Source organism: Mercenaria mercenaria, chromosome 2 (genome assembly GCF_021730395.1).
Source record: "Mercenaria mercenaria strain notata chromosome 2, MADL_Memer_1, whole genome shotgun sequence".
NCBI lineage: Eukaryota > Metazoa > Mollusca > Bivalvia > Venerida > Veneridae > Mercenaria > Mercenaria mercenaria.
The window spans coordinates 108,798,770-108,825,414 of NC_069362.1; the positions used below are offsets into that span (position 1 = coordinate 108,798,770).

A 26,645-nucleotide genomic window follows, 5' to 3' on the forward strand; every position below is an offset into this window, starting at 1 on the left:
TTATTTCTTTTTGATTATTTTTCTTAACATGACCCCTTCAAGTACCTACTGAAATTAGAGCACATTTCCAAACTCTTAACCTTTAAATTTCTAAAATGGACTGGTCCCTCATCCAATATGGGCAATACTATTTATTATTCAAAGAGGTTTTCACTGAAAATTTAGTGACTGAATAGCGAACAGTGCAGACCATGATGGACATGCAGGCTGATCTTGGTCTGCACTAGTTGCAAAGGCAGAATCACTTGCCGCCAGCAGGCTAAAGGTTAATTAAATTAACTCTCAGTCAACTAGATCACCATATCTTAAATTATTTTAGCTGCCACGTTAAGAAACATTTCAGCGTAAATAAGTAACTTTTGAATCTGATTCTAACATGCAATACTACTTCGTACTTGTGTAATAAACTCTATATGAGTTAGAAGCCATAACCTCCTGGATGAGTGGCAGATACTTTATCCAGCAGACCACCCTTCCTGTCCACACCAAGTAGATATAAAGGATACTGGCAATGGCTTCAGAAGCCCCTTGCCTCTGTATATCATTGTGTGAGGCTTCAAACATAGGTAACACTTTCTCTATAAGGAACAGCATGACCTCCGCTGTCGACAGTCTCGATAACATACCCACACATCTAGCCGACATGTGCCGGATGCCTGTATACTTGTTCTGTAGGTAACACTGAAGGCACGGCAAACTATCAACAAACTGAAATGTCAACAGTTGTCAAGCTTTTCTTCGTTTTCTATAATAAGCTGATTCAAAATACTCATTTTGAGAAATGTAGTCTAACCTCTAACTTCCTTCCAGTGGTAATTTCCACGGGCATTAAGAAGGATCAGATTTTGTCCACAAACGAGGCTCAACCTAGTTCTCACATTTCACAAACGAGGCTCTATCTAGCTCTTACATTTATATTAATTATAGATAGGATTTACTTAATATCATGCCATATGTGGCACGGCAGACTTGTGTTCACACAATTCCAACTTTTAATCATCTTTCTCTTTTCACCATTATTCGAATGGAAACATATGCCAAGCCGACTGTAATAGTGACCTCACATAACCAATGACAACATAGTGTAACTAAACAGAGCTGGCTAACTGACACTGTATGACAAACGTTATAATACTTACACAAGGGTAAATTATAACTAATAATGCTATTTTATACTGAAGTAGCTACAGAAGATATTCAATTAATAGTGAAAGACATTATATTATGTCAGCTAGCACAATTCTATTCTGACAACAGGACTGGTTGTGCCAACAAATATTCGACATTTCTAAAACGTACAGGTTAGAACTGGTTTACAGTCTGACTGATATATATAATTGAGCCGCATCATGAGAAAACCAACATAGTGTATCTGCAATCAGCATGGATCCAGACCAGCCTGCGCATCCGTGCAATCTGGTCAGGATCCATGCTGTTCGCTTTCAAAGCCTATTGCAATTAGAGAAACTGTTAGCGAACAGTATGGATCCTGACCAGACTGCGTGGATGCGCAGGCTGGTCTGGATCTATGCTGGTTGCAAACGCACTATGTTGGTTTTCTCATGGTGTGGCTCAATTATAACAAGCACTTACCTTTGGCAGCAGGGAAGTATGTACAGATGGACCTATAGATTCAAGAACTTGTAGACAACTGACTGTTTCCTGGGCTGAGGAATCTGTCATGTCTACCTCTGAATCTGAAAAAATGTAGCATCGTAAGAAATGGTACCTGCTGGTAATTCTTAGAGATAAAAGGTTTACATGCTTAAAAATTCTGTATTACATAAAATAACTAATGTCAGGTTTGATATACATTTACAAACATACTCTTATTTTTATGGAAGAAAAGAATTTCAAGGATTCAAAAAGCATCTTTGCATATAAAGCAAAACTTTTTCCCTTGAACTTGGATAATTCGAACACCACCCTTAGCTTAAACTCATCATTAGGTCCCAGCAAAATCCATACATAATGTATTTTGTTCGATGGCTCAATATCTCGAACAGAGTTTGTTGGTCCCATTAAGTTCAAGTTTGCAGTTTCTGCTTATATGTCTATTCCATGGGGGCATACATTTGATAACATCTTGTTTCGAAGATGAAATGAATGGAAATTTCGTTAGTTCAAATCAACGAAAATGTATCTCCAGGAAATATAAATGATTTCACAGTAAAAATATTCACTCACCTTGGTTTTCATTGAGACATTTAGTAGCAGTTTCCCACAAAGCAGGCAGTTCCTGAGGAACTTTCTCGCTAAAATCTGAGGTAAGTGTATTCAGAGTAATCTCCCCTCCTCGTCTCTGGATTGATAACATTTTTGAATGCTACAGAAAATGAAAGCACTAAGTTAAGCATACAAGCAAATATCAAATTTTACAAGTATCATTTCAGTTATCTTTTCATAGCTTGCTTGGACATTTCTAGTAGAAGGTCACAGAAGGAAAATATATGTGAAAATTATTTTGAAATAGACCAACATTTCTGGACTAGATTTTACAAGTTTATACTAAATACAGGCAGGAAATATGTGTATGCTGCGGGATGAAGATGATGGCAATGGTCACTTAAGAAACATTGCAGTGAAATTATTTTAAAGTCACATCAGTGATTTGGATGAAAATTTTCCATAAAGTCATATGGAAAACTAACCTTGCTTCCTTGTGGCCATGTTTTTTAATGGAACAGAATAATTTGAAGAAAATTAGTAGAGGGTCACCTAAGGAACACTGCTGTGAAATTATTTTGAAATCAGGCCAGCAATTTCAGAGAAAATTTTTAAAGTTTTTCCTTTCAGTTGCCATGGCAACCAGAATTCTACATTGATGACCTATATTTAAAAGAATCTGAAAGGGTACCATCAAAGGATTTAGTTGAAACTGACTTAGTGGTTTAGGAAAAGTTCTTTAAAGAAACTGTGGATGACAAACGACAGACGGATGGACGTCAGACATGCAAAGTTCCTAAAAGCTCACCATGAGCTCAGTGAGCTAAAATATGACACTGGGAACGAACTGTTTCTGCAACATACCTGTTCATCATCTTTGAGCATCTCTGGTGTAACAGTGACATTCACACTCGATGACCTCTGTAAACGTTTTCTGTCAGTGTCTGGGATCTGATGAAGGTAAAACATATTCAGATGCACTGGTTACAAAAATGTGTGACACACCCATGTAGCTTAAAACTGACGTTCTTTTTTTCATGTCATATCTAAAAACACTTAAGAAAGGAAATATCTACTGACTTAACAATGTTTGTTGGTTTTTTTTGTTTTTTGGTTTTTTTTGCTTTAAAATCATATCAACACAATTAAATGTTATATGGGATCATGGTCTGCACTGTTTTGATATTCAGTCAGTAAATTTTCAGCAAACACCCCTTCGAATAATAAATGGTACTGCCAAAATTGAATCATAGACCAGTCCATTTTAGAAATTTAGCAGGGTAAAGGTTAATAAGATTTTCATCCAGAGTAAGACATATTAACTAGTGTTCTTACTTTATTCAATTTGGCAAGAGTGAGATTTCCTTTGTACATATCACAGCTAATTTCTGAAAAAATAAAATACCACATTAATTTTTACAGCTGTGTAAAACATCAGGACATACCACTTTGGCATGATCAAATCAAACCAAGACCTATAAAATAATTTTATTCATTTTAGACAACAGTACTTTCTGAATTTCTATATAACTTGAATTATTACAGTCACTCTCTTTGAAGAGGATAAGTAACAAAACAAAACATATGTCTTCTTGCTTTACTTTTTTTGTTTGGTCTTTAATTATATTAGCATCAATTCAGTTTAGGATAAATGGCAACATGCCAGTTATAATAGTGGAGGACGATCAAACATGACCTTCCTGGCATGTCTTGCACAATCAGCCACCTTTGTAAAAAGCAGCAACTTTCAAGACTTTTTGTAGTTTGAAAGTTGCATCAGGATATTTTTTCCTGATAAAATCTTCCAATCCTATACCTCTGTATCAATTATAAAATGATACAACTGCTCATACTATGGAAAAATACGTCAGTAATTGACAAAAAATACGTCATTACCTGACAATGCAAATACCGCAAAAATTTAAATTACAATATATAATAACGTGTCAGCGGTATGCATACATACAGGGATATTTTTATAAGGGATCATCCTACAAGGCGATTTGAGCGATATTGTCGCTGTAAAGTCGGCCACTTCGCCTAATTATCGCCTCCAGGCGAAATCCGAATCGCCGAGTTTTTCTGAGTGTTGTAATCTGTTTACTTAAAGTTGTAAAACTTGATGCATATTCTAGATTAAATTACCGATAAATCCATAGTCAACTCCGCCTACTCGCCTATCAAACTTCAGCCAATCGTATCGTTAATATCCCACAGTGTTAATCAATAATATTGTAAGCCGTCGCCATTTTGAAAATTTTCAATCGGCGTGTTAAAAGCCAATAATTAACGAGTGTACGATCTTATGCATCAATAGTATATTATTTATTAATTTTATCAAAACTTCAAAAAATATTTCAAATACGGCCAATTTCTAAAAATGAATTGCCCGGGCGCTGTGGATAAAAAAAAATACAATACGGCGGACGTCTGAACTGTCGTACAAAATTATTGTAAAAAGATCGCCAATATCTACGAGTTTGGTACTATTTTAGAAAAGATTAATAAAAATATCAATTAAAAGTATAAATCTGCACAATTTGATGCAAGAATCGGGCATTATTAAAGCACGAGAATCAAAACATGAATGAAAATTTCCATGGCGTTTCGATCGTGCACCTGTTAAACTTACGCGTTTCGGACGTGTAAATTTCGGATAAAATTTTTAAGGCGACTTTTTCATAGCTAAATTAATACTTTATTTATAAATTCATGAAAATAATGATGCAATATAATAATCAATTTCCTTAAATAATTACTGCTAATAAGTTATAGCAAGACACACAGAAAGTTGAAATATATAATTATAGGCTGGAAACTGAATACTATGCCGATTCTTCTCCTTAAATTCCTCGATTTCTCCCTAAATTCTGCGGAGAGAGAAGTCACTTCTCCCTAAAATTTTGACCTAGGATGATCCCTGATTATTAAAATACACGTTAAAGAGTTGGGTGAGATTAAACCCATGAGGTTACCTCAAACTTTGCACGGGGCCCTTATGAGGCATTCTGAACCATCAGCTGTGGTCGGACACCCGCAAACCCCCTTAGCAATTTGTTGTCAACATTTGACAATTCAGGAATAAATATTCTAGCAACATAGTCATAGGGTAATGTGCAAGCTGTTAAGCTGCCACTGCCTGACATATCCCTTTGTGGCCTCTTCATAAGTAGGAACTTGACCCCTAGAGCCCTAGTGGGGTTCAAACATACACAGGTCAGTAAGGAACGAACACCCTATAGCAAAACTGTTATAGAACTCAAAAAGTAAACATGGGCATTCTGAATGCCTTTATCACTACAAAAACAGCTACAAAATGAGAGACTTTAAAAATTGTTATACAGATCAAAACATAAACATAGGCATTTTGAATTCCTTTATCACTACAAAAACAGCTACAAAATGCGTGACTTTAAAAACCTACCTGAAGTAGAGTTGTTGTTTATCTGTGCACAAACAGGGGTTACACAGGGATCACAGCATAAAAAGCCACATAAGTTCTTTATCACTTTGTTGTTTGGACACGGATCTCTGGACAAACATTTCCTCAACAGTCTGCTCAAACACTTGGAACCTTCCCGCTGTAATAAATATATAAATACATTTTTTTCTTAAGTATCCACTTGAAATAACAGAAAACACTTAAGGTTAGAAGATAAAAAAAACTTTATCTATCATTTTGTTGCTGTAATCAGAAATCATTTTGGTGTTCCTCTAGGCTATTGCTTTATTGGGCCTTACAGCACACCAAACAATTATAGGTCCTATGGTGACTTTCCAGCATTTTTATGGTGCATGAACACCCTAGGACCCCAGGTGCCCCTCCATTCACTACTTGGGTAGAACTGCAAACCTTCAGTAAGCCAGATGGAGGGCTTCCTCACATGGAAGGATTCTACAAACGTAGTGAGTTGAAGGGCAAGTGGTTCAGTCAATGACCTTAACCACTTGCTCACAGAGGTCCCTTACCTCTAGATGATATATCATTTACCTTGACTACTACATATCTTTTCAAAGGAAACACAGCAACATTAAATAAGATGGCAAAATGGTCATACTCTTGTCAATTGAGCACTTGTACTAAAATTTGGCAAATAAAAACAGAGAAGTCAAATAAAAAAAAATTTCTCCAAAATATTCCAAGGTTACGATGATATTTTACCTTGCAAATTCAGAAATGAATTCTCAGAACTAGGAACACATACCCTAGTAACATATCTTAAATTTTCTGCTTACGATTTCATAAATAGTTTACCCATGCAATGTTTTCAAGTAATCAAGTGTTTAATTAAGAAGTTTTTTGTCAAATCAAAAAATAAAGAATAAATTCATTTCAGATTTCTGCTAAAGACAATAATTATTCCTTTCAAACAATAGTAGCAAGTAGCAATGTTCTCACCTGTATATAAACATTTTCTTCTTTCTTGATACAGTCCATCAAGGGGCGGATAACTGGATTTAACTTTTCTGGAATGGCATCTAAAGACACAACAGCCTTTGCTAAACTAGACTGCACCCTGTCAAAAGTAAATACAGGAATCAAACCAGTCAGAAACTGCCAACCTTCTAAAAAAAAACATTTTAAAAACATATAACAAGTCAAGTGCCCCCATTTTTAGTCTGAGTGAGGATCTTACATGGATGCTTCTGACCAAGTTTAATGAAGTTCTGCCTAGCAGTTCAACAGAAAAAGTCATTTATAGATATTTCAATTTCTTGTGTCCTTTTGAAAGAGCAAAATGCTCCCATTTCATGAAATTTAAAGGAGGACTTTATAAGAATGCTCTGGACCAAGTGTGATGAAGGTCCATCAAAAGCTTCAAGATAAAAAGTTGTTTAAAGGTATTTCTCATTTTAGCTCTTGTGGACCCAAAAAGGGGCAAAGAAGCCCCAATTCAACATAAGGAAGAGAATACCTTATAATGATGCTATGAACAGTTTGATTTATCAATCAGTCCAAAAGAAGAAGCAAAAGTCATTTCAAAGTATTTCTATTTTTAGTGCCAGCTGCCCCTAAAAAAACAAAGAAGCATCCCCATTTGAAGAAGTTGTTTAAAAATATTTGTATTTCTAGCTCTAATGAACCCTCAAAGGGGCCATTATGATAGTGCTTCCAGCTGAACAAAACTGTGGGAGGGCCTTATAATGACACACAGATCAAGTCTGATGGAGACCCAACAAGCAGTTCATTAGAAGAAATTATTTGAAGGTTTTTTCTATTTTTAGCTCTAGATGCCCCTTAAAGGGGTCAAGCAGAGCCATTTGAACAAATCTTAAAATAGCCAGGATGCTACAGACCAAGTTTGGTGTAATTTGGACCAACAGTTCTAAAATGTTTATGCAAATTGCAGTTGATGGACAACAAGACGATGACACCCAACCAACCACCTATACTTATAGTTCTATACTAATAGTTCACCCTGAACTAAAACAGTGATCACTGGAAAGAGCAGAAGGATAAGTAATAGCTCAAATAATCTGTGCTTTTGAGCTATCCAAACAGAAAATATGAGGAAAACATGATTTGGTTGAGTCAGCTCAGATACTTGAGCCATCATTCCTGGAACAGTGTTTCACTGTACACATTACAGAACCAGTCAACCAACAGCTCTAATGTTGCCAATATTTTTTTTGTTTTCTAACTCTTGTTTCTTACATTGTTTAAACTGACCATCAAAATGCACTGTCTAAATCCATTTTCAAACAAGGCAGTCTGAAAGACAGCTAAATCCCCCGCCACTGCTATGGATAGTGAAAGGGTAAACCTTTGATTTTAGCTGTGACCTTGACCTTGAACTGACATGGCTGACTCATGAATTCTGCACAACGTCTTGATGAGGTGATCATTTGACCAAAGTTTCATGAAAATCCTTCAAGGGGTTTAGGAGATACAGAGCTGAAACCTTTGACCTTCAGTTGTGACCTTGACCTTGAGTTGACATGGCTGACTCATAAGTTCTTGATGAGGTGATCATTTGACCCAAGTTTGATGAAAATCCTTCAAGGGGTTAAGGAGATACAGAGTGGACACCAAATGGAAGGCTCAAACCTTCGACCCTTAGTTGTGACCTTGACCTTGAGCTGGCATGGTTGACTCATAATTTCTGCACATCATTCTGATGAGGCAATCATTTGACCCAAGTTTTATAAAATTCCTTCAAAGGGTTTAGGAGATATATAGCGGACACGAAATGGAAGGCTCAAACCTTTGACCCTAAGTTGTGACCTTAACCTTGAGCTGACATGGCTGACTCATAAGTTCTGCACATCGCTTTGATGAGGTGATCGTTTGACCCAAGTTTGATGAAAATCCTGCAAGGGGTTTAGGAGATATAGAGCGGACACAAAATTGAAGGCTCAAACCTTTGACCCTAAGTTGTGACCTTGACCTTGAGCCAGCATGACTGACTCATGGGTTCTGCACATCGTCTTGATGAGGTGATCGTTTGACCCAAGTTTTATAAAATTCATTCAAGGGGTTTAAGAGATATAGAGCGGACACGAAATGGAAGGCTCAAACCTTTGACCCTAAGTTGTGACCTTGACCTTGAGCCGACATAGCTGACTCATGGGTTCTGCACATCGTCTTGATGAGGTGATCGTTTGACCCAAGTTTTATAAAATTCCTTCAAGGGGTTTAGGAGATATAGAGCGGACACAAAATGGCAGGCTCAAACCTTTGACCTTGAGTTGTGACCTTGACCTTGAACCGACAAAGTTGACTCATGGGTTCCCACATTGTCTTGATGAGGTGATCATTTGACCCAAGTTTCATGAAAATCCTTCAAGGGGTTTAGGATATGGACCGGACACGATTTTGTTACGGACGGAAGGACGGACGGACGGACGGACGGAAGGACGGATGCAGACCATTCCTATAATCCCTCCGCCACGGCGGGGGATTAATTACTTAAACTCCTTAAAAAACAGCAACCAAATAATCTCAAAAGTATTTCAGTTGACTATTGCAAGCTGCCCATTTATCCTGTATACTCAAGGCATGTCTAGTATTTTTCTTTGAAATTACATTTGTCTTAGCCTTGAATGTTCCCCAAATGCATCTATTGACTATCACAATCTATATATTAAAGACATGTCGCCCACGTACCTGACAGCCAGTGTTTGTTGATCAGCAGTTATCTGAGATACTGAGACGTGTAACTGTGACCTTCGATCTTCTAAAGTTTGTAGACTACGAGGTTTAATGGCAGGCTTCACTTGTTCGTACACCTGAGTGACAAGCATCTGTGCTTGATCCAGTGATAGTATCGTTCTAAAATATTGAAAATGAAATTATATAAAAGTTGCCATTTAGGAAACTGAATAAGAACTACCCACTAAACAAAACATTTCAAGTTCTGTTTCTAATTCAAAACATTACACAGTCATAATAAGCAATACTTTTTTCCTTTAAACACCACTCAAGTTATTGAAGAATATACACAGAACATAAAATATTAGACAGGCATAATGGTGCAACAGCAGCGTTAGAATCCAGATCTGGAGGTTGCAGCTTTGAATCCAACTGAATGAAATTTGAACATGGACAAAACAACCACTTTAATAACAAGACTTGAAAATGGATGAAACAATCCTTTAACAAGGCCCAAGAACATAAGAAGCCCAAGAAGCATAACTGAAATTGTGAGAGCTTTCTCTCCAAGTGAGGTAAAATATATGGGTTAAAACTAAACAAAATATTCATGTTTACCCAGGCAGGATAATCTGATCCATGTTGATGCCCTGTTGTTTGAGAGAGGCGATGAAGTCCCTGCACTCTGTTTGTAAACGTGTAAACCCCAGAGCTATTTCATCATAATAAATACTCTCTGTCAGTGTTTCTAACAATTTGGATTTCACTTCCTCTGGACATTCACACAACTGTTAAACAAAACAGTGTATGAATTAATGTGTTACTTTGAAATACTGCTCTGTTACATTGTAGGGTCAAACTTTTCTATTTTACATCAATTAAAGATATTCTCTTTTGTCAATCATTTGGAAATACTTTATAACACAAGAGGGCCATGATGGCCCTATGTCGCTCACCTGAGTACCATTGCTCAAAATGATATGATCAAGTTTTGCCATAGAGCACATAGGCATACACATTAAATATCATCAGGATAAACATTTTCTTGTAACAGTCCCTTTTGACCTAATCAGGGCCAATTTCCATACCAAGTTTGAGGGTCCTAGGCTCAAATGCTGCATTTTTGTACTAACATGACTATTCCTTACCCTGGAAGACTTAAATAACATATAAAACCAATCTCATTTGATGCTGCTGATATATATTCGTTTACATAATAGGGAGGTAATTTGTCGTAAATTCAGTCAAAAGTTATCTACCCTGATTGTCCAAGTCCATCTGATGGCATAAATGACATTTCAAATCAGTATCTCCATTGGTTACTGAGATACACCCATTTTAACTTGAAACAAAGGGAAGTTATTTGACATAAAATCAGTCAATAGCCATCTTCCCTGATTGATAGCTATCTACCCTGATTGCCTCAGTCCAACTAAGGACAATAATGAAATTTCAAATGAGTTCTATAAATATTTACCGAGATAAATCCATTTTTATTAAAATTAGGGGAGGTAATCATGCATTGGTATATGCATGTAGAAGATACAGAGTACAAGCCTATACAACAATATATTAGTAAAGTATTCATATCGATAAATGTTCAATCAAGAGTTATCTAATATGACTATTTCTTACCATGGAAGACATAAATAACGTTTCAAACCAATCTCATTAGAAGCTGCTAAGGTGTATTCATTTAGATAAAAAATACAGGGAGGAAATTTGTCATAAATTCAGTCAATATGTATCTTCACTGATTGTCCAAGTCCATCTGTTGACACAAATGAGGTAATCAGATACAAAATAACTCTGGAACCTACAGCTGGATTTGACAGATTCGTCATGGAATCCAAGATTTAATATTGTTGAAGATATTTTGTAAGTTTGTATCAAATCAAACCATAAATGAAGCAAATTTTGGACCTTTAAGGGGCCATAACTCTGGAAACCATGATGGAATCTGGCCAGTTCAAGAAAGGAACCAAGATCTTGTGGTGATACAAGTTGTGTGCAAGTTTGGTTAAAATCAAATCATAAATGAAGCTGCTATTGTGCAGACAAGGTCAAAATAGCTATTTTGGCCCTTTCAGGGGTCATAACTCTGGAACCCATAATGGGATCTGGCCAATTCAAGAAAGGAACTGAGATCTTATGGTGATACAAGTTGTGTGCAAAGTTTGGTTAAAATAAAATCATATATGAAACTTCTATCGTGCAGACAAGAAATTGTTGACGCACGGAAGGACTGACGACAGACGACGGGTGATCACAAAAGCTCACCTTGTCACTATGTGACAGGTGAGCCAATAAAATAAAGACAGAGACATTAACTGATTTTTTCCAGAACAGAAAATATTGATTGCGGTAACAACAGCGGACATCTGAAATAATGAGGTCCAATTATAAGTATAGTTTCACTAGTGTTCAGATAAATATATGCATCACATTTTATCTGGTTAACCATTTCGAAGATTTAATGGTTAACAAATTATTAAAGTAATTGAAAACTGACTTCCCTACAAACATGACAGAAAATCAATGACTAATCGATCAGTTTAACTTGCTCCTTACACAACTATAAATTAGGTAATTTTTGCATCACTTTCGTTTCACGATTTGAAAGACAAAAAACTTACTTGAATTAAGAATTTTCACTCTTTGTCACAGACATAAATGCTTTTTATAACCCATGATATTTTGAATTCTAGTGTCCCTCTGATCGCAAAAAATCATAACAAAACCGCCGCAAATACAAATCCGATGTACCGACTTACCCCTGTAGCTGCCCAGATATGTACAACCTCCGCTATAACAATCCTCTGTACTGCCGATTTTGTGTTAAGATGGAAGACTAGAAGTTTGGCCAGGGACTCGGATGGTTTCTCACAATTCTCGGGAAGACCCAAAACAGGCTGGGTAATCTTGCTACATAAACTTCCTAGCAGCCTAAAGAATGAATGAAAAGGGTTTATGTTGAAAGAACATTCTTCAAGATTTCTTCATCATTAATAAATTTTGATGTCGTTTTAAATACAAAAAGTTTCCTTCACACACCTTCAAAAGCCTGATTTTTTTCACTGTGATTAACATTCACATCAGCAAAATACAATTTAAATGGAAATTAATTTCTCTAAGAACCACATTTATATGAACATGTTATCCTTTCACAACTGCATATCATATTATACTATTTCTCTTCAGACAAGCAGTATTTTACTGAATTATTTTGCAGTATTTTTTGAAGGCATATCAGGCATAATGTGTTGCTTCCAGACTTTTTTAAGTTTTGTTATAATGAAATTAATCACTTGATTAGAAAATGAAATAAATCATATAACACATATGACAGACTGTAAGCCAGTGATTCATGCATTTTAATATATACCTAACAATTTTCATTCAGCCTGTATTTCACGAATGAATGCAAACTCTGAATTCAATTCCCATCGGATACGAAAAAAAGATTCAATGGTAGGACTACTTGTTTTAGTTGTGACATTCTTGCATAAAAAACTCTCTGTTTCTAGCAGGTTTTCAGCCTTATTTGTTTAAAGATTAAAGTCCATTTTGGCTGATTTAACAGTAGAAATAGGTACATGTATATAATGAATGAAATTGACTGTTTAAAGACAGGTATAACATCCATCACTAGCAATATTAAGACTACTAACAAGAAGGCAATGATGGCCCTATTCCACTCATCAAGAGTTCCACAGCTCATTCAGGTATTACAAGGATATTTCTGCCAAATTACTATGAAAACTAGCTAAAAGCTTGTTTTGAAAGTTTTCTATTGACCTTTACAGGAAAACCTAGACCTACCCCTTGAAGACATATTTCTGATTTTATTAAGCCGACAGCAACAAAAGGAATATTTTGTGAAATAATTTCAAAATCTAATCAATGGTAAATGAGATATGATATTTCTATTTTTAGCTCTGGCAAGCATACCTTTGAACATTTAAGAAGAATAAAAACATTCTTAGTATTTGTTCATTCAATGAACATTTCTACAAAATTATACCAGAATCAGATAAATGGTTAAAGCGTTTGGAAAATTTTATATTTTTAACTCTGCCAGCCATGTTTTTTTGATAAGATTCAGATTAGTTTGAACAATGTTGGTAGAGGGCTACTCGATGATCACCAGTGTGAAGTTATTTTAAAATCAAGCCAGCAGTTTCTGACAAACACATTTTATAATTACAGGCTAAATTGGCTGTGCTCCCTGGTCGCTGTTCTTTTAACAATTATGGTCAAGGAATTTCCAAGGTATATTTCTAGTAAACATGAAGGTTTTTCAAAAGTTTTTGGTTGTCATGGCAATTCTGAAAGAGGTCCACCCAAAAAACATTTATGTCAAGTTCATCAACTTTCACCAAGTGGTTTTAGAGTTGATATTGTTTGAAGAAATTATAAACCCAGACGGACTGACGACAGTGAGACATCACAACAGCTCATCTAGAGTATGTTGTGCTATGGTGAGCTAAAAAGCTATACCTGTATGGAAATCAGACACATTTAATTCTCAAAATATGAGTAGTTTCAATTCAGTCAAATTTCAGCTACAGTCAATCTATTATAAAGACACTTTAGTTTTGAAAATTCGCAGATCAAGATAAAATATGTTTTATGACTGTTCTTTTTTAATATTAATCATCCATAAGCAAAAAAAAAATATTTTCAAAAATATCGAATTCTTTAACAAAGTATTCAATATCAGTCACTCACTGTGCTGCCGTCGTTCTTGCCCTCATTACGTAAACATCTCTGTCTTGCACGGTGGAGTTAACCGACTCGTATCCGGCTATATATTCCGGTCTATCTTTGGTCTCCACAGATGACTTGTCTTCACTATCTGAAACTTGTCGACCCCCCCCTCTATGCGAGAGCATCGACCTGCCTAGTACAACAAAAAATGGGACTCACACAAAACAAATGACCATACCACTTATTCTGTGCAACATTAATAATCCATGAAAATACTGTGTCCCTATCAATTTAAAACCAAATCTGAATTAGCAATGAATTCCAGTTACATATACTACAAGTTGTTAAGCAAGAGTAAAATTCTGTGTTTTGGGTTGAGAGCAATTTTCTGCATCTAAATATGAACATTAAGCCATAAAAGCTAATTCCTTTTTATTTCAGAAATAAAACTAAATATTGGTTGTAGGAGAATATTCTTGCCTTCCTCGTGGGGAAAAGACAATATTTTTTATTTTTTATTTGGAGTTTACGGCGTAACCAACACTGTATAGTTTTATGGTGCCAAAAGCGACTAAAAATTTGGGTTCCACATCTCATTTACATCGAAATAAAAACACGAGGTATGGATCCAAATTTGCCTACCTGATGGAATCACAGGAGTTACTGCCCAACCAAGGTTAAGACCCTATTAGTCGCCTCTTACGATCATGCAAGGTAAGGCAGTGGTTACAATTCTTTTCATACACAGATCGTCCCAGAACCACAGGGGAAGGACAAGGTTATCCAGACTAAAGATCACCTTAGCAACATGTGCGCATATCAATGTCATAATTGACGTGTAAGCCATTTTTGATTTATAATATCTTTGAAAATGTTGCTGTAGTATTAATAGTGGATGATCTAACATGCCCTCCTGAGAAAGGCACGCGTTTCCCTAAACCTCCCGACACTGAGGGGGGGGGGGGAAAACTCTGTGCTTGGTTCTTCATTTCACGCTATCCCTAGGGTTTGGGGAAAACCCTGTCTTACATAGGCATATAAGATCCTTATATTGTGTAATATGAGAGCGATCTTGACGACAATATCACAATTATTCATTTTTTTGCAATGTATTGCCAAAACAGTTTTATAACATATATGATTTGTAATTAAAAATCCTGCACAAAATAAAAAATACTGGACAAGTAGTTACCGCAGGAGGTTGGCCTCTCAAGATAGTGTGAATCATATGGATATTTTGAGGCGCATTGCCAGGGACAACCACACACCCATCCATGGTGTGGCTGCTGCAACCAGGAACTCAGGAGGTGACCGGCTCAGCATACAGGACCAAACCTCTGTCACTACTGAGAGAATATCTGGCTGGGTTTCTAACAGGGATCTCTGGTATATATGGCACAATAATGGTTGCAGAAGATGTGGTAACCAGGTATTCACAGATTGCTAAAGACAGAAATAAAGTCAAACAAGAACATTGATTTTAAAACAAAACAACCAAGAGCGCCGCCAAGCGGGGCAATATACGCCCGAAGCCTTACAGCATAGGATGGCGCAAAATTTTAAGAGATTGACGTTGTAGCCCCAAAGGACTGAGAAAACAAAAGGCAAACTCAAAAAACAAATCTAAGTCCACAAAAAAAGATTCAAAGTCTACAAACAAATCCTTATCAGGCTACAGTATGAAAGACTACACCTTAAAATTAGCCCGGTACCATCCAGGTGTACCAGAAAAGTGAGTCTCGGTTTTTCCCTGACGGCCCAATAATAAAAAAGTTTAAAATAAGCTATTTATAGTAAATAAAAGGGAAGTAATTCAAAAAAAAAAAAAATATTGTAAGTACAAAAATGAGACCTGCCCAAATAAAAACAAGAGCACTGCAATGCAGAAGCCATATACCAAAGCAAAGTATATAGGACCTTGAACCTTAAGTGTGACCTTGCTTGAAGCCAAGTCATACGGAGCCTCGCTTGCAACATGTTACAATGTGGTGAACATTCTGCAAAGTTTCTTTGAAATCCTGCCAGCGTTCAAGGTTACAGGCGGACCACGAAACAAAAACTGATATGACTTTTGACCCCTAAGTGTGACCTTGACCTTGAAGCAAGTATTCCGAACATGCGGGGGGAGCTATGCACGGTCGTCTGGTGTGGTGAACAGTATCAAGTTTGAAACCGTCAAGGGGGTCAAGAGTACAGAGCGGACATGAAACAAAACTGATATGAATTTTGACCCCTAAGTATGACCTTGACCGTGAAGCAAGTATCCGGAACATGCGCTCTGCAAGTCGTCTTGGTGATGGAGAACATTTGTGTCAAGTTTCTTTGAAATCCTCAAGGGGTCAAGAGTTACAGCAGCGGACACGGAAAACAAACTGAATATGACCTTGACTCCTAAGTGGACTTTGACCTTGAAGCAAGACATCAAAACAGGCGCTCGGACACATCGTCTCATGTGGTAACATTGGTAAAGTTTCCTTAAAAGCCTTCAAGGGGTTCAAGAGTTACAGAGCGGACACAACATTGCTAACGGACAGGACACAAATTGCTAACGGACGACGGACAACAGCGTCATAACATAATACGTCCCTTCGGGCGTATAAAAATCAACTCCTTAATTTGAAGGCATTCCCAGAATTAACTACAGAATACGAAACAAGTTTTTGTTTATCTGACAGGCTTTAGTCAGTTCCACATGTAAAGCCTTTAACAATAAAGGTTAAAGTGTTAAAAGTGGAACTCTTTACATGTACAAAAAAAAAAAGAACTAGAAGATGCTTTGCAAAAAGACGCATGTCTCCCCAAGGCAAAGGGTAAGGACAAGACGTCAAGAGGGTCAGGAGGAAAGTAAAAGAGGCCAGATGGTTGGGCTTTAATAGGGATCATCTACTTGGCATGCCAGTATATTTGCTAAAGTTTCAAAACTCTTTGCCTAGGGTTCTCAAGTCATGTAGGCTCCTTGATGACCTGACTTTGATCAAGGACCCCAAATAAATAGGGGTCATATACTATGCATGTTCTCAAAGTATTTTCCGCGAAATGATTTCACATACCAGGCCCCTGTGCCTGGAACCTTTAATAGATGACCAAAAAATCAAAGGGGCATCTACTCTGCAGGTTCAATGATCCTATGAATTTCAACATTCTGATTCAAGGGTTCTCAAGTTATTGATTGGAAATGGTTATCATGTCAGGCCCCTGTGACCTTGGGAGAGGACAACCTTAAGCTTATAAAGTTCCTGTCCAATCCTTTATTGTATATTTGTAATCATGTTGTAAAATATTGCAAAATAAAATATGTTTAGACCAACAGAGTGACCCCAAGATGCGAGAGGGGTCATCTACTCTGCATGACCAATCATCCTTATTAAGTTTCAACTGTCTGACGGTCATTTGTTCTTCAGTTATTCTGACGGAAATGTTTTTCAATGTTAGGCCCCCGTGGAAAAACCCTTGACCTTTAACAGAATGACCCAAAAATCGATAGGGTGTCATATTACTTTCCTGTACAATCATCTTATGAAGTTTCAACATTCTGGGTCAAGTGGTACTCAAGTATTGATGAAATGCGTTTTCAATGTTTCAGGCCATGTGACCTTGACTTTTAAACAGAGTGACCCCAAACAATAGGGGTATCACTCTAAGGTTCAATCATCCTATGAAGTTCAACAATCTGGTCAATTGGTTCTATAGTATTGATCGGAAATGGTTTCAATGTTCAGGCTCCTGTGACCTTATCTCGGCGGAGTGACCCCAAAATCCCCAATAGGGGTCATCTACTAGTTCATGACCAATCATCCTATTAAGTTTCAAACATCTGGGTCAAGTGGTTCTATAGTTATGCTCGGAAATGCGTTTTTCAAGTTCAGGCCCCGGGACTTGACCTTTGATGGAGTGACCCAAAATCATAGGGGGCGGGGGGGGGTGGTCATCTACTCTTCATGACCAATCATCATATTAAGTTTCAACATTCTGGGTCAAGGGTCAATAGGGGTCATCTAATCTTCAGACCAATTCTCCTATTAAGTTTCACATTCTTTCAAGTGGTTCTCTAGTATTGATCGGAAATGGTTTTCAATGTCAGGCCCCTGGACCTTGACCTTTAACAGAGTGACCCAAAAACAATATGGGGTCGTCTACTCCAGCCGCCCTTACAACCCTATGAAGTTTGAAGGTTCTAGGTCAAAATGATTCTCCAGTTAGTGATCGGAAAGAAGTGGACGTACGGACGGACGGACGGACAGGGCAAAAACATATGTCTCCCCCAGAGGGGGGGAGACATAATTATCATATCTTTTACCTGACATGTATAATAATAATATAAACCTTTGTAGATTGCATAGTTAACAGTGTCTTCAATGTTTCCAGTGCTGCTTTTCTAACAGAAGGAATGTTGTGTCGCAGAAATGGTAACAATCTGGGTACAAGCTCTGTTAATGGTTTTGCGGTCCTAAAGTAATATTAGAAAATATTTTACTTCAAAACTTTATACAAGAGCACTGCCTTGCGGATGGCGGTGCTCATCTGGATTTTTTCGTCTCTGTATAATAAAAAATGGTCAACATGATTTTCTCAAGGCCAAAAGGGGGGGGGGGTTTTTTTTTGGGGGGGGGGGGGGGGGGGGGGGGGGGGGGGGGGGGGGCCATAATTCATGCCAAAAAAGCAATATAGAGTAAGCACATGGCTGTGCAGAGTCAGCGTTTAATGGTGAATAAATGCTCCAAGTTTTAAAGCACTAGCTTTGACTGTTAAGGAGAAAAGCTTACCTAACGCAAAACTTCACCAAGAAATCGGATTTTCTAAGTCAAAGAGGCCATAATGCTTGCAAAAAGGAGGTGGAGTTTGAATTCTGTGTACAGGTGTAAGCTTTTGATGGTAAAAAGTGGGCCAGGTTTCAAGCAGTAGATTAGATAGTTACGGAGAAAAAGTCACCTAAACATAAACTTAACCAAGAAATCGGATATTTCTAGTCCAAAAGGGGTCATTCATTCTGACAAAAAAGCGGATGGAGTACTTACTTGTTGTACGAATCAGCTTTTGGTTGGAACAGGGCCGTCAAGTTTCACAAAGCAAGCAGCTTTGATAGGTTTAGAGAAAAGCTGAACCTAAACATAACCTTAATCAGCCAATGCCGACACTGATCAAGCGATGACAATAACTCATCATTTTTTTTCTCAAAAAATCAGATGAGCTAAAAACTAGAGCACTGCCTCCAGGAGCCATCGCTTGTCTGCAAGTGCTGGACAATATGTAAGAAAAGAGTTGTTTTTTTACGTAAGAAAATAGTTTTTTTTTTTTTTTGTAAGACAAAAGGTCATAATTCTAACAAAATGCTGGTTAAAGTTATGCGTTCTTGCCTACAAGTCATCTAAACGATGATAAACAAATGTGCAAGTTTCAAGCTGTAGCTCTTATAGTTTGAGAAAGGTGAGACCTTAACAAAAAATTTTAACAAATGTCGATGCAGACGCTGACGATGGCATTTGAAGGTTTTTTCTATTTTTCGCTCTTGCAGTCCTATTTTTAATGAATCTGAATAATATAAAAATTCTTGGTGGGCAGTAATCCAAGACATTTCTGAATCAGACTGAAGGTTTAGAAGATGTTTGATGAATTATTTTAGCTAGGGAATTGGAACAATTGAAACATCTTGGTAAAAGGGTCTCTAAGAAACATTTGTTTTAGGAGGCCAAAATGTGAAAGGTGATCACTCTGTATGGCAGCATGTTTTTTTTTGGACAAATTCAATTGATTTTAGTAACCCTTGTAAAGGGTCAATAAAGGAACTTGTGTGTCAACTTCAAAATCACTCAGGTGGCAGTTTCTGATAAGAATTTTTAAAGTTCCAGCTGAATATAGCAATATATAAGACAACTGCCGGACATGGCTTAAAATAAATCATATTTATTTGAACAACCTAAGTAGCAGGTCACAAAAGGCGTAATTTGGTATGGAATTATTTAAAGTTGGAGTCAGCATTTCTGACAATCATTCTATACAAATAAGAAATGTGACCACATCCACAGGAAATCTGGCCATGTTTACGTGAATCGACTAATCTGAACATTCTTAGTATAAGTACCGGTAACCATTCCCACTGGTAGCCATGTTTTCTGACATAACTGTTTGATCCTGTATTTTTTATAAAGTTCAAATTCCTTAGATTTTTCATGAAGTATGAATACCCTGTATCTTTTATCAAGTTCAAATTCCATGTTTTTTTCATGAAGTATGAAAACCCTGTATTTTTTATCAAGTTCAAATTCCATGGATTTTTCATGCAGTATGAATACTCTGTATCTTTTATAAAGTACAAATTACATGGATTTTTCATGCAGTATGAATACCCTGTAACTTTTATGAAGTACAAATTCCATGGATTTTTCATGAAGTATGAATACCATGGTAAGGTACAAATTCCATGGATTTTTCATGAAGTATGAATACCCTGTATCTTTTATAAAGTACAAATTCCATGGATTTTTCATGAAGTATGAATACCCTGTATCTTTTATAAAGTACAAATTCCATGGATTTTTCATGAAGTATGAATACCCTGTATCTTTTATAAAGTACAAATTCCATGGATTTTTCATGAAGTATGAATACCCTGTATCTTTTATAAAGTACAAATTCCATGGATTTTTCATGAAGTATGAATACCCTGTATCTTTTATAAAGTACAAATTCCATGGATTTTTCATGAAGTATGAATACCCTGTATCTTTTATAAAGTACAAATTCCATGGATTTTTCATTAAGTATGAATACTCTGTATCTTTTATCAATGCAAAGTCCATATATCTTTCACTCACATGTCTATAACATTAGCTTTTGGATGTGCTATCAAAGCTGAAAGCAGAGTCATTAATGCTACCGTTAGGGAGGCTGTAAGGATCATCTAAATCCAGTAGGATCTTCCACAGGCTTAAAACGATCAAGGGACTGCCATAAACAAATAAACATACTTCAGTCATCTAAATCAATTAGCATAAAACTGTTACAGGAACCTGTGGAAAAAATAAGGATACTTCAGTAGGCATGTGTAACATGATATAATACACAAAGCTCTAAAGGTAACACAAAAGCATTTATGACTGTATAAAATATACCTGTTGAGGAAGTATCTACACTAGGCAACTGAGATTAAACCACTAGCTGCAACAGCTGTGTTATCAATTGATAAACTATACCTGTTGTGGAAGTATCTACACAAGTACATCTGTAACTGGGACTAAAGCACTAGGTACAATAGCTTTTCAAACATGTGATAACTCTACCAATTGAGGAAGTATCTGCACTAGTTCATTAGCAACTGAGATTAAAGCACTCTCTGCAACATCTGTCTTATCAACATATAATCTACCTGTTGAGGAAGTATCTGCACTAGTTCATCAGTGACTGAGATTAAAGCTGCAGCTACAACAGCATTTTTAAATATGTGATAACAGACCGGTAAGGAAGTATTGCAAGTTCATTTGCCAACTGAGATTAAAACACTACTGCAAACAGTTCAGTTATCTGTGATAAAATATATTTTTGAGGAATATCTGACAGCAGTTCATTGGCAACTGGGATTATAGCACCAGTTACAACAGCTCCATTATCATGTGATAAAACTCTACCTGTTGAGAAAGTATCTGCATTAGTTCATCAGCAACTGAGATTAAGGCACTCTCTGCAACATCTGTCTTATCAACTTAAAAACTCTACCTGTTGAGGTTGTATCTGCATTAGTTCATCAGCAACTGAGATTAAGGCACTCACTGAAACATCTGTCTTATCAACTTAAAAACTCTACCTGTTGAGGTTGTATCTGCATTAGTTCATCAGCAACTGAGATTAAGGCACTCTCTGCAACATCTGTCTTATCAACTTAAAAACTCTACCTGTTGAGGTTGTATCTGCACTAGTTCATCAGTAACTGGGATTAAAGCACTTGCTGCAACATCTGTCTTATCAACTTAAAAACTCTACCTGTTGAGGTTGACTGATTAGTCCTCAGCAACTGAGATTAAGGGGGGGGGACATCTCTGAAACACATGTTTTATCAACAATAAACTCTACCTGTTGAGGAAGTATCTGCACTAGTTCATCAGTAACTGGGATTAAAGCACTTGCTGCAACAGCTCTGTTATCATCATCAGCATCTTGCAGGCCCTGGTATATAAATGCAACACTTTGGCAATGAAATCTGCAGTCATGTCCTGAAAAAATAAATAAATAAGAAACATTAAAAACAATCAGTCCTGACTATTTAAAAGCTGTAAAACATGACACTATTTAAAGTGATCAATAAAATTAACAGAATTTAAAACCATTTACATGTATACAATTGTTTAGAACCAAATTTTCAAAAATATGTCCCACATTGAAAGGAGTACCACAGGTTTATATTCCAAGAAGCTACTGAAAAATTCGAACAATTGTCAATGTGACTTCTGCTGCAACACTGCCTACAATCTTACCTTTCTTACAGCCAGGAGGTACTTCATTCCCAGCAATCCCCCATGCCGAACCTCCCACTGTTTTTGAGTCAACAGTTGTAACAGTATACAAAGTACACCTTGTACACCATCAGCTTCAAGAAACTTTATCACTACTCCAAGAGTTTGAGCACAAGTTTCTCGTACAGGAGCAACAACCTGCAAGGGCAAAAAGGTCATTTGATATAATTATCTTAAGTGTATACAGACATGGATAAGCCGTAAATCAGATCTTTAACTCAACTTGTCACACTTTCCATTTATTTAGTTTTTTGTTTAGTTTTTGTTGGGTTTAACTTCACACCAACACAATTATAGGTCATATGGCAACTGTCCAGGTTTTGATGGTGGAAATATCAAACTTTTCCAACCAATACACTTCTTAATCAAACTGAACTTGATTACTTTCGTACAGATATATTTTAATCACAAGACTGGAACACTGGTGACATCATTATCACACCTTGTCAAAACACAAATAACTATAATTTTTTCTTAACAAACTCAGTTCAAAATGATTATCGTAGAGTCTAGACAGCTGGAACCTGGCATAGAGGCCTGACTTCCACATGTCACCCTGGAATAGAGGTCCGACTTCCACATGTCACTTACCTCGTCTGAGACGTAATCCCCGAACCTGTCTAGTGCTATCACAGATAGTAACCTGAGTGCTAAATCTGATAACCATAACTGGTTAACTGCCAACATCTACAAATACAAACATATATACAACCAAGATAACGTCTTTAACCATAAACATCCTGTGACATTCCGTGACTCCCAATATGATTTTAGTACTTCACATAGTACCTGTGTCAGACATTTCAAAGTATCATGACATTCTAAACTAACAGCAGAGTACTAACGACATTAGCCAATCTAATAACCACTTTTTTTGGATAACCTTTTAAAAATCTATGAAATAGTTTTTAATAATCTAATGGATGACTGCATTCAAAAAAGGTCCTTAGCAACATGTATCAATCTACCATCCAACAGGAAACAAATCATGTCAAAGAATAAACAGAAAAAAAAAGGTAAAAATAATAAATGGGACAAACCTGATCAGAGGAGTATCCTGGGGGACTTGACCGCCCCTCTGCAATGCAACTTGATTACTTTCCCATAGAGTGGCAGCTCCATGGCGAGTTCCAGCAGTGGAACAGGGTTCAGACATTCAACTCACAGAAAGAAAACATAAAGGCAGTCTCCTGTAAAAAAGGTCATCTGTAAACTCAACATTTACATAACTCCATAGCTGCAAGCTTCTTTTAACAGTACAGACAACTTAAGTCCTATATTTTAGCATGGATGACTCGAGCACTTTGTAGTTCCCTAAAGTTGTCCTTACGTTTTTGTTTGGGACCACTAGAAACTCTGGATATACTAAAGGCATGTGGGGTGGTCATCTCTTTAGACTTAAAGCCATTACTGTGAAACTATCATGTACAGCTGAAATCATTCGCTCGGAACCTGACGAGATGGGCTAAATTTGTTCTAGTTATATTTATCTCAAGCCATCAAACAAGACAGATTATTTTGATTTTTTCTGGGACCTCACAATGCGTTCAAGCAAAGGGTGGTTTCCAGTTTATCTGAGTTCCAGCAAATGAAGCTCGACTGTAATTAAATCTGCATAAATTTCAAATTTTAACAATTTTGTCCAATGCCGTTACATCTGTACCATAAATAAGAACTTGGTCAAGTTCCACGATCATGTGATAAAAAATAACTGTAAATGTGGTTGTTGTTGAAGTAATTTTGTGGATGTGTGCCCGACCAGACCTTATTCTTAAAAAAATGATAACTTTTTCAAAATATTTGTAAAGTGCAAAATATGACCCCTAACCCATATGTTGTGGGCTTGAACCCTGTTCAAAACAGAATTTAATCTCATAGCTCTATAAATCTTGCTTTAGATTAAATAATGGTTAGAAATCAAGGATGAAATTATTAAGTGCAGTTAAAAACACAAGTTTTTGACTTAAAGATTTTGTTACATTTAAAAAATAAAATCAGACAAGAGGGAGGGTCCATGATGGGCCCGATATCGCTCACCTGTTATCATTTGCAATGAGGACCAAGAAGCTCCTCGAAAAAAATATCTAAGTCCAAAGGACAGGAACAACAAAGAGGAAGAAGAAATTAAACCAAAAAGAAAAAAAAATCTTACAAGGTACGATTGTCAAACTACACCTAAAACATTGGACGGTAAGGTGGGGGTACCATCCATGTTGTTGTACCACAGAAAAGTGGTCCTCGTTTTTCATACGCCAAAATAAAAGTTACTCAAAAACAAGCGATATTATAGTAACCGTACAAAAAAAGGGAAATAGTAATTAAAAAAAAAATGTGGTAAGTTAAAAAAAGACGAATTGCCAAATAAATCTGTTGCATAATGAAATTCAGATCAGGATCTTCATTAGTATTGGAGATATACCCATTTTAATTGGAAATAAAGGGAGGTAATTTGACAAAAAGCAGTTCCATAGTATCTACCCTAATTGCTCAGTCCAAATAATGACAATAATGAAATGTTCAAAAGTAATCCTGTACGTACTTACTGATATAATCCATTTTGATTACATAGGGGAGTTAATCAGATATAAAAATAACTCTGGAACCTACACAAATGGATCTGATCTTGTCATGGAATCCAAGATTATTGTTGTTGAAGTGAAGATAGTTTGAAGTTGTATCAATAAAACCATAAATGAAAGTCTTATATATGGCCTGCAAAAGCACCAAAATAGCCAATTTGACTTAAGGGGCCATAACTCGGAACACATGAAGGAATCTAGCAGTTAAAGAAAGGAACCAAGATCTTGGTGGTTGATCCAAGTTTTGTGCAAGTTTGGTTAAAATCAAATCATAAATGAAGTGTATTGTGAGACAAGGTCATAAATAGCCCAATTTGGCCCTTTCAGGGCACCATAACTCTGGAATCCATTTATGGGGATCTGGCCGGTTCAAGGAAAGGGAACCAGAAGATCTTATGGTGACAACAAATCTGTCTGCAAGTTTGATTAAATTCAAATCGTAAATGAAATGGAAGCTGCTTTGTGCAGGACAAGGTCAAAATATCTATCTGCCTTTCAGGCGGCATTCATTCTGGAACAATAATGAATCTGGCCGTTCAAGAAAAGAACCAAGATTCATATGGTGAACAAGTTGTGTGCAAGTTTGGTTAAATAAATCAGAAATGAAGCTGCATTGTGCCGACAAGGTCAAAATGTAATTTTGGCCTTTCAGGGGCATAATATGGAACACATATGGAATCTGACCAGTTCACGAAAGGAAACCGAGATCTTATGGTGTGATAAAAGTTTGGGCCAGTTGGAAAAATCAAGTATAAATAAAGTTGTCTATTGTGCAGACAAGGTCCAAATAGCTAATTCTGGCCCTTTCAGGGCCATAACTCTGGAACCTGTACGGGATCTGGCCAGTTCAAGAAAGGAACCAAGAATCTTATGGGATACAAGTCTGTGTGCAAGTTTGGTTAAAATAAAATCATAAATGAAACCACATCGTGCAGACAAGAATTGTTGACGGACGGACGCAGGACACACGACGCGAGGGTGATCCCAAAAGCTCACCTTGTCACTATGTGAAAGGTGAGCTGAAAATGTAGAGGGTATTTGTGTGTTTTCAGAGAAAGATCAAAATATCTTTCACCAAGTTAACAAAAGATGCAACTGAATATTTTCAAATGCGACAAAAGCTAGGAGTAACAAGAGCTGTCTCCATAGGTGACACATCCAACGATTGGTACTTTCTTTGAATGAATAGTTTATGGACGATTGTCAAGAGTTGTTTAGGACCTTTGACCTACGGAGCTGGGGTCTAGCGCCGCGACAAGTCGCTTACGTGTCACAAATTATGCGTAGTTATTTTAAAATCCATGCCTGAATGACAATGATGATGGACGGACAAGCCCTCAATGCACTATCATGAAAATGAACTTTAATGTCTAAGTGTGCCCTTGACCTTTGAGCTACGGACCTGGGTCTTGCGTTGCGACACGTCGTATTACTGTGGTAAAATTCATGCCAAGTATTTGAAAATCCATCCATCGATGACAAAGATCTGAGGAAAGCCCATAAATGCACTATCTTTAACGTCTAAAGTGTGACCTTTACCTTTGAGCTACGACCTGGGTCTGGGGGGGGCGCGCGACAAGTCGTTTTATGTAG

General features: G+C 36.8%; 1 protein-coding gene across 1 annotated transcript in view; it reads right to left on the bottom strand.

Annotated features, from left to right (window-relative positions):
- The window catches only part of LOC123562447 (TATA-binding protein-associated factor 172-like), a 65,070-nt gene that overhangs the window by 29,161 nt on the left and 9,264 nt on the right, over positions 1-26,645 (bottom strand). The window contains 19 exon segments of the mRNA XM_053527729.1: positions 507-708; positions 1,594-1,697; positions 2,188-2,326; positions 3,031-3,117; positions 3,502-3,554; positions 5,591-5,747; positions 6,566-6,683; positions 9,275-9,439; positions 9,878-10,047; positions 12,034-12,205; positions 13,991-14,162; positions 15,214-15,412; positions 18,293-18,416; positions 20,782-20,861; positions 20,863-20,911; positions 22,029-22,137; positions 22,140-22,173; positions 22,435-22,611; positions 23,065-23,160. Of these exon segments, the coding sequence (XP_053383704.1) occupies positions 507-708; positions 1,594-1,697; positions 2,188-2,326; positions 3,031-3,117; positions 3,502-3,554; positions 5,591-5,747; positions 6,566-6,683; positions 9,275-9,439; positions 9,878-10,047; positions 12,034-12,205; positions 13,991-14,162; positions 15,214-15,412; positions 18,293-18,416; positions 20,782-20,861; positions 20,863-20,911; positions 22,029-22,137; positions 22,140-22,173; positions 22,435-22,611; positions 23,065-23,160 (2,407 nt within the window).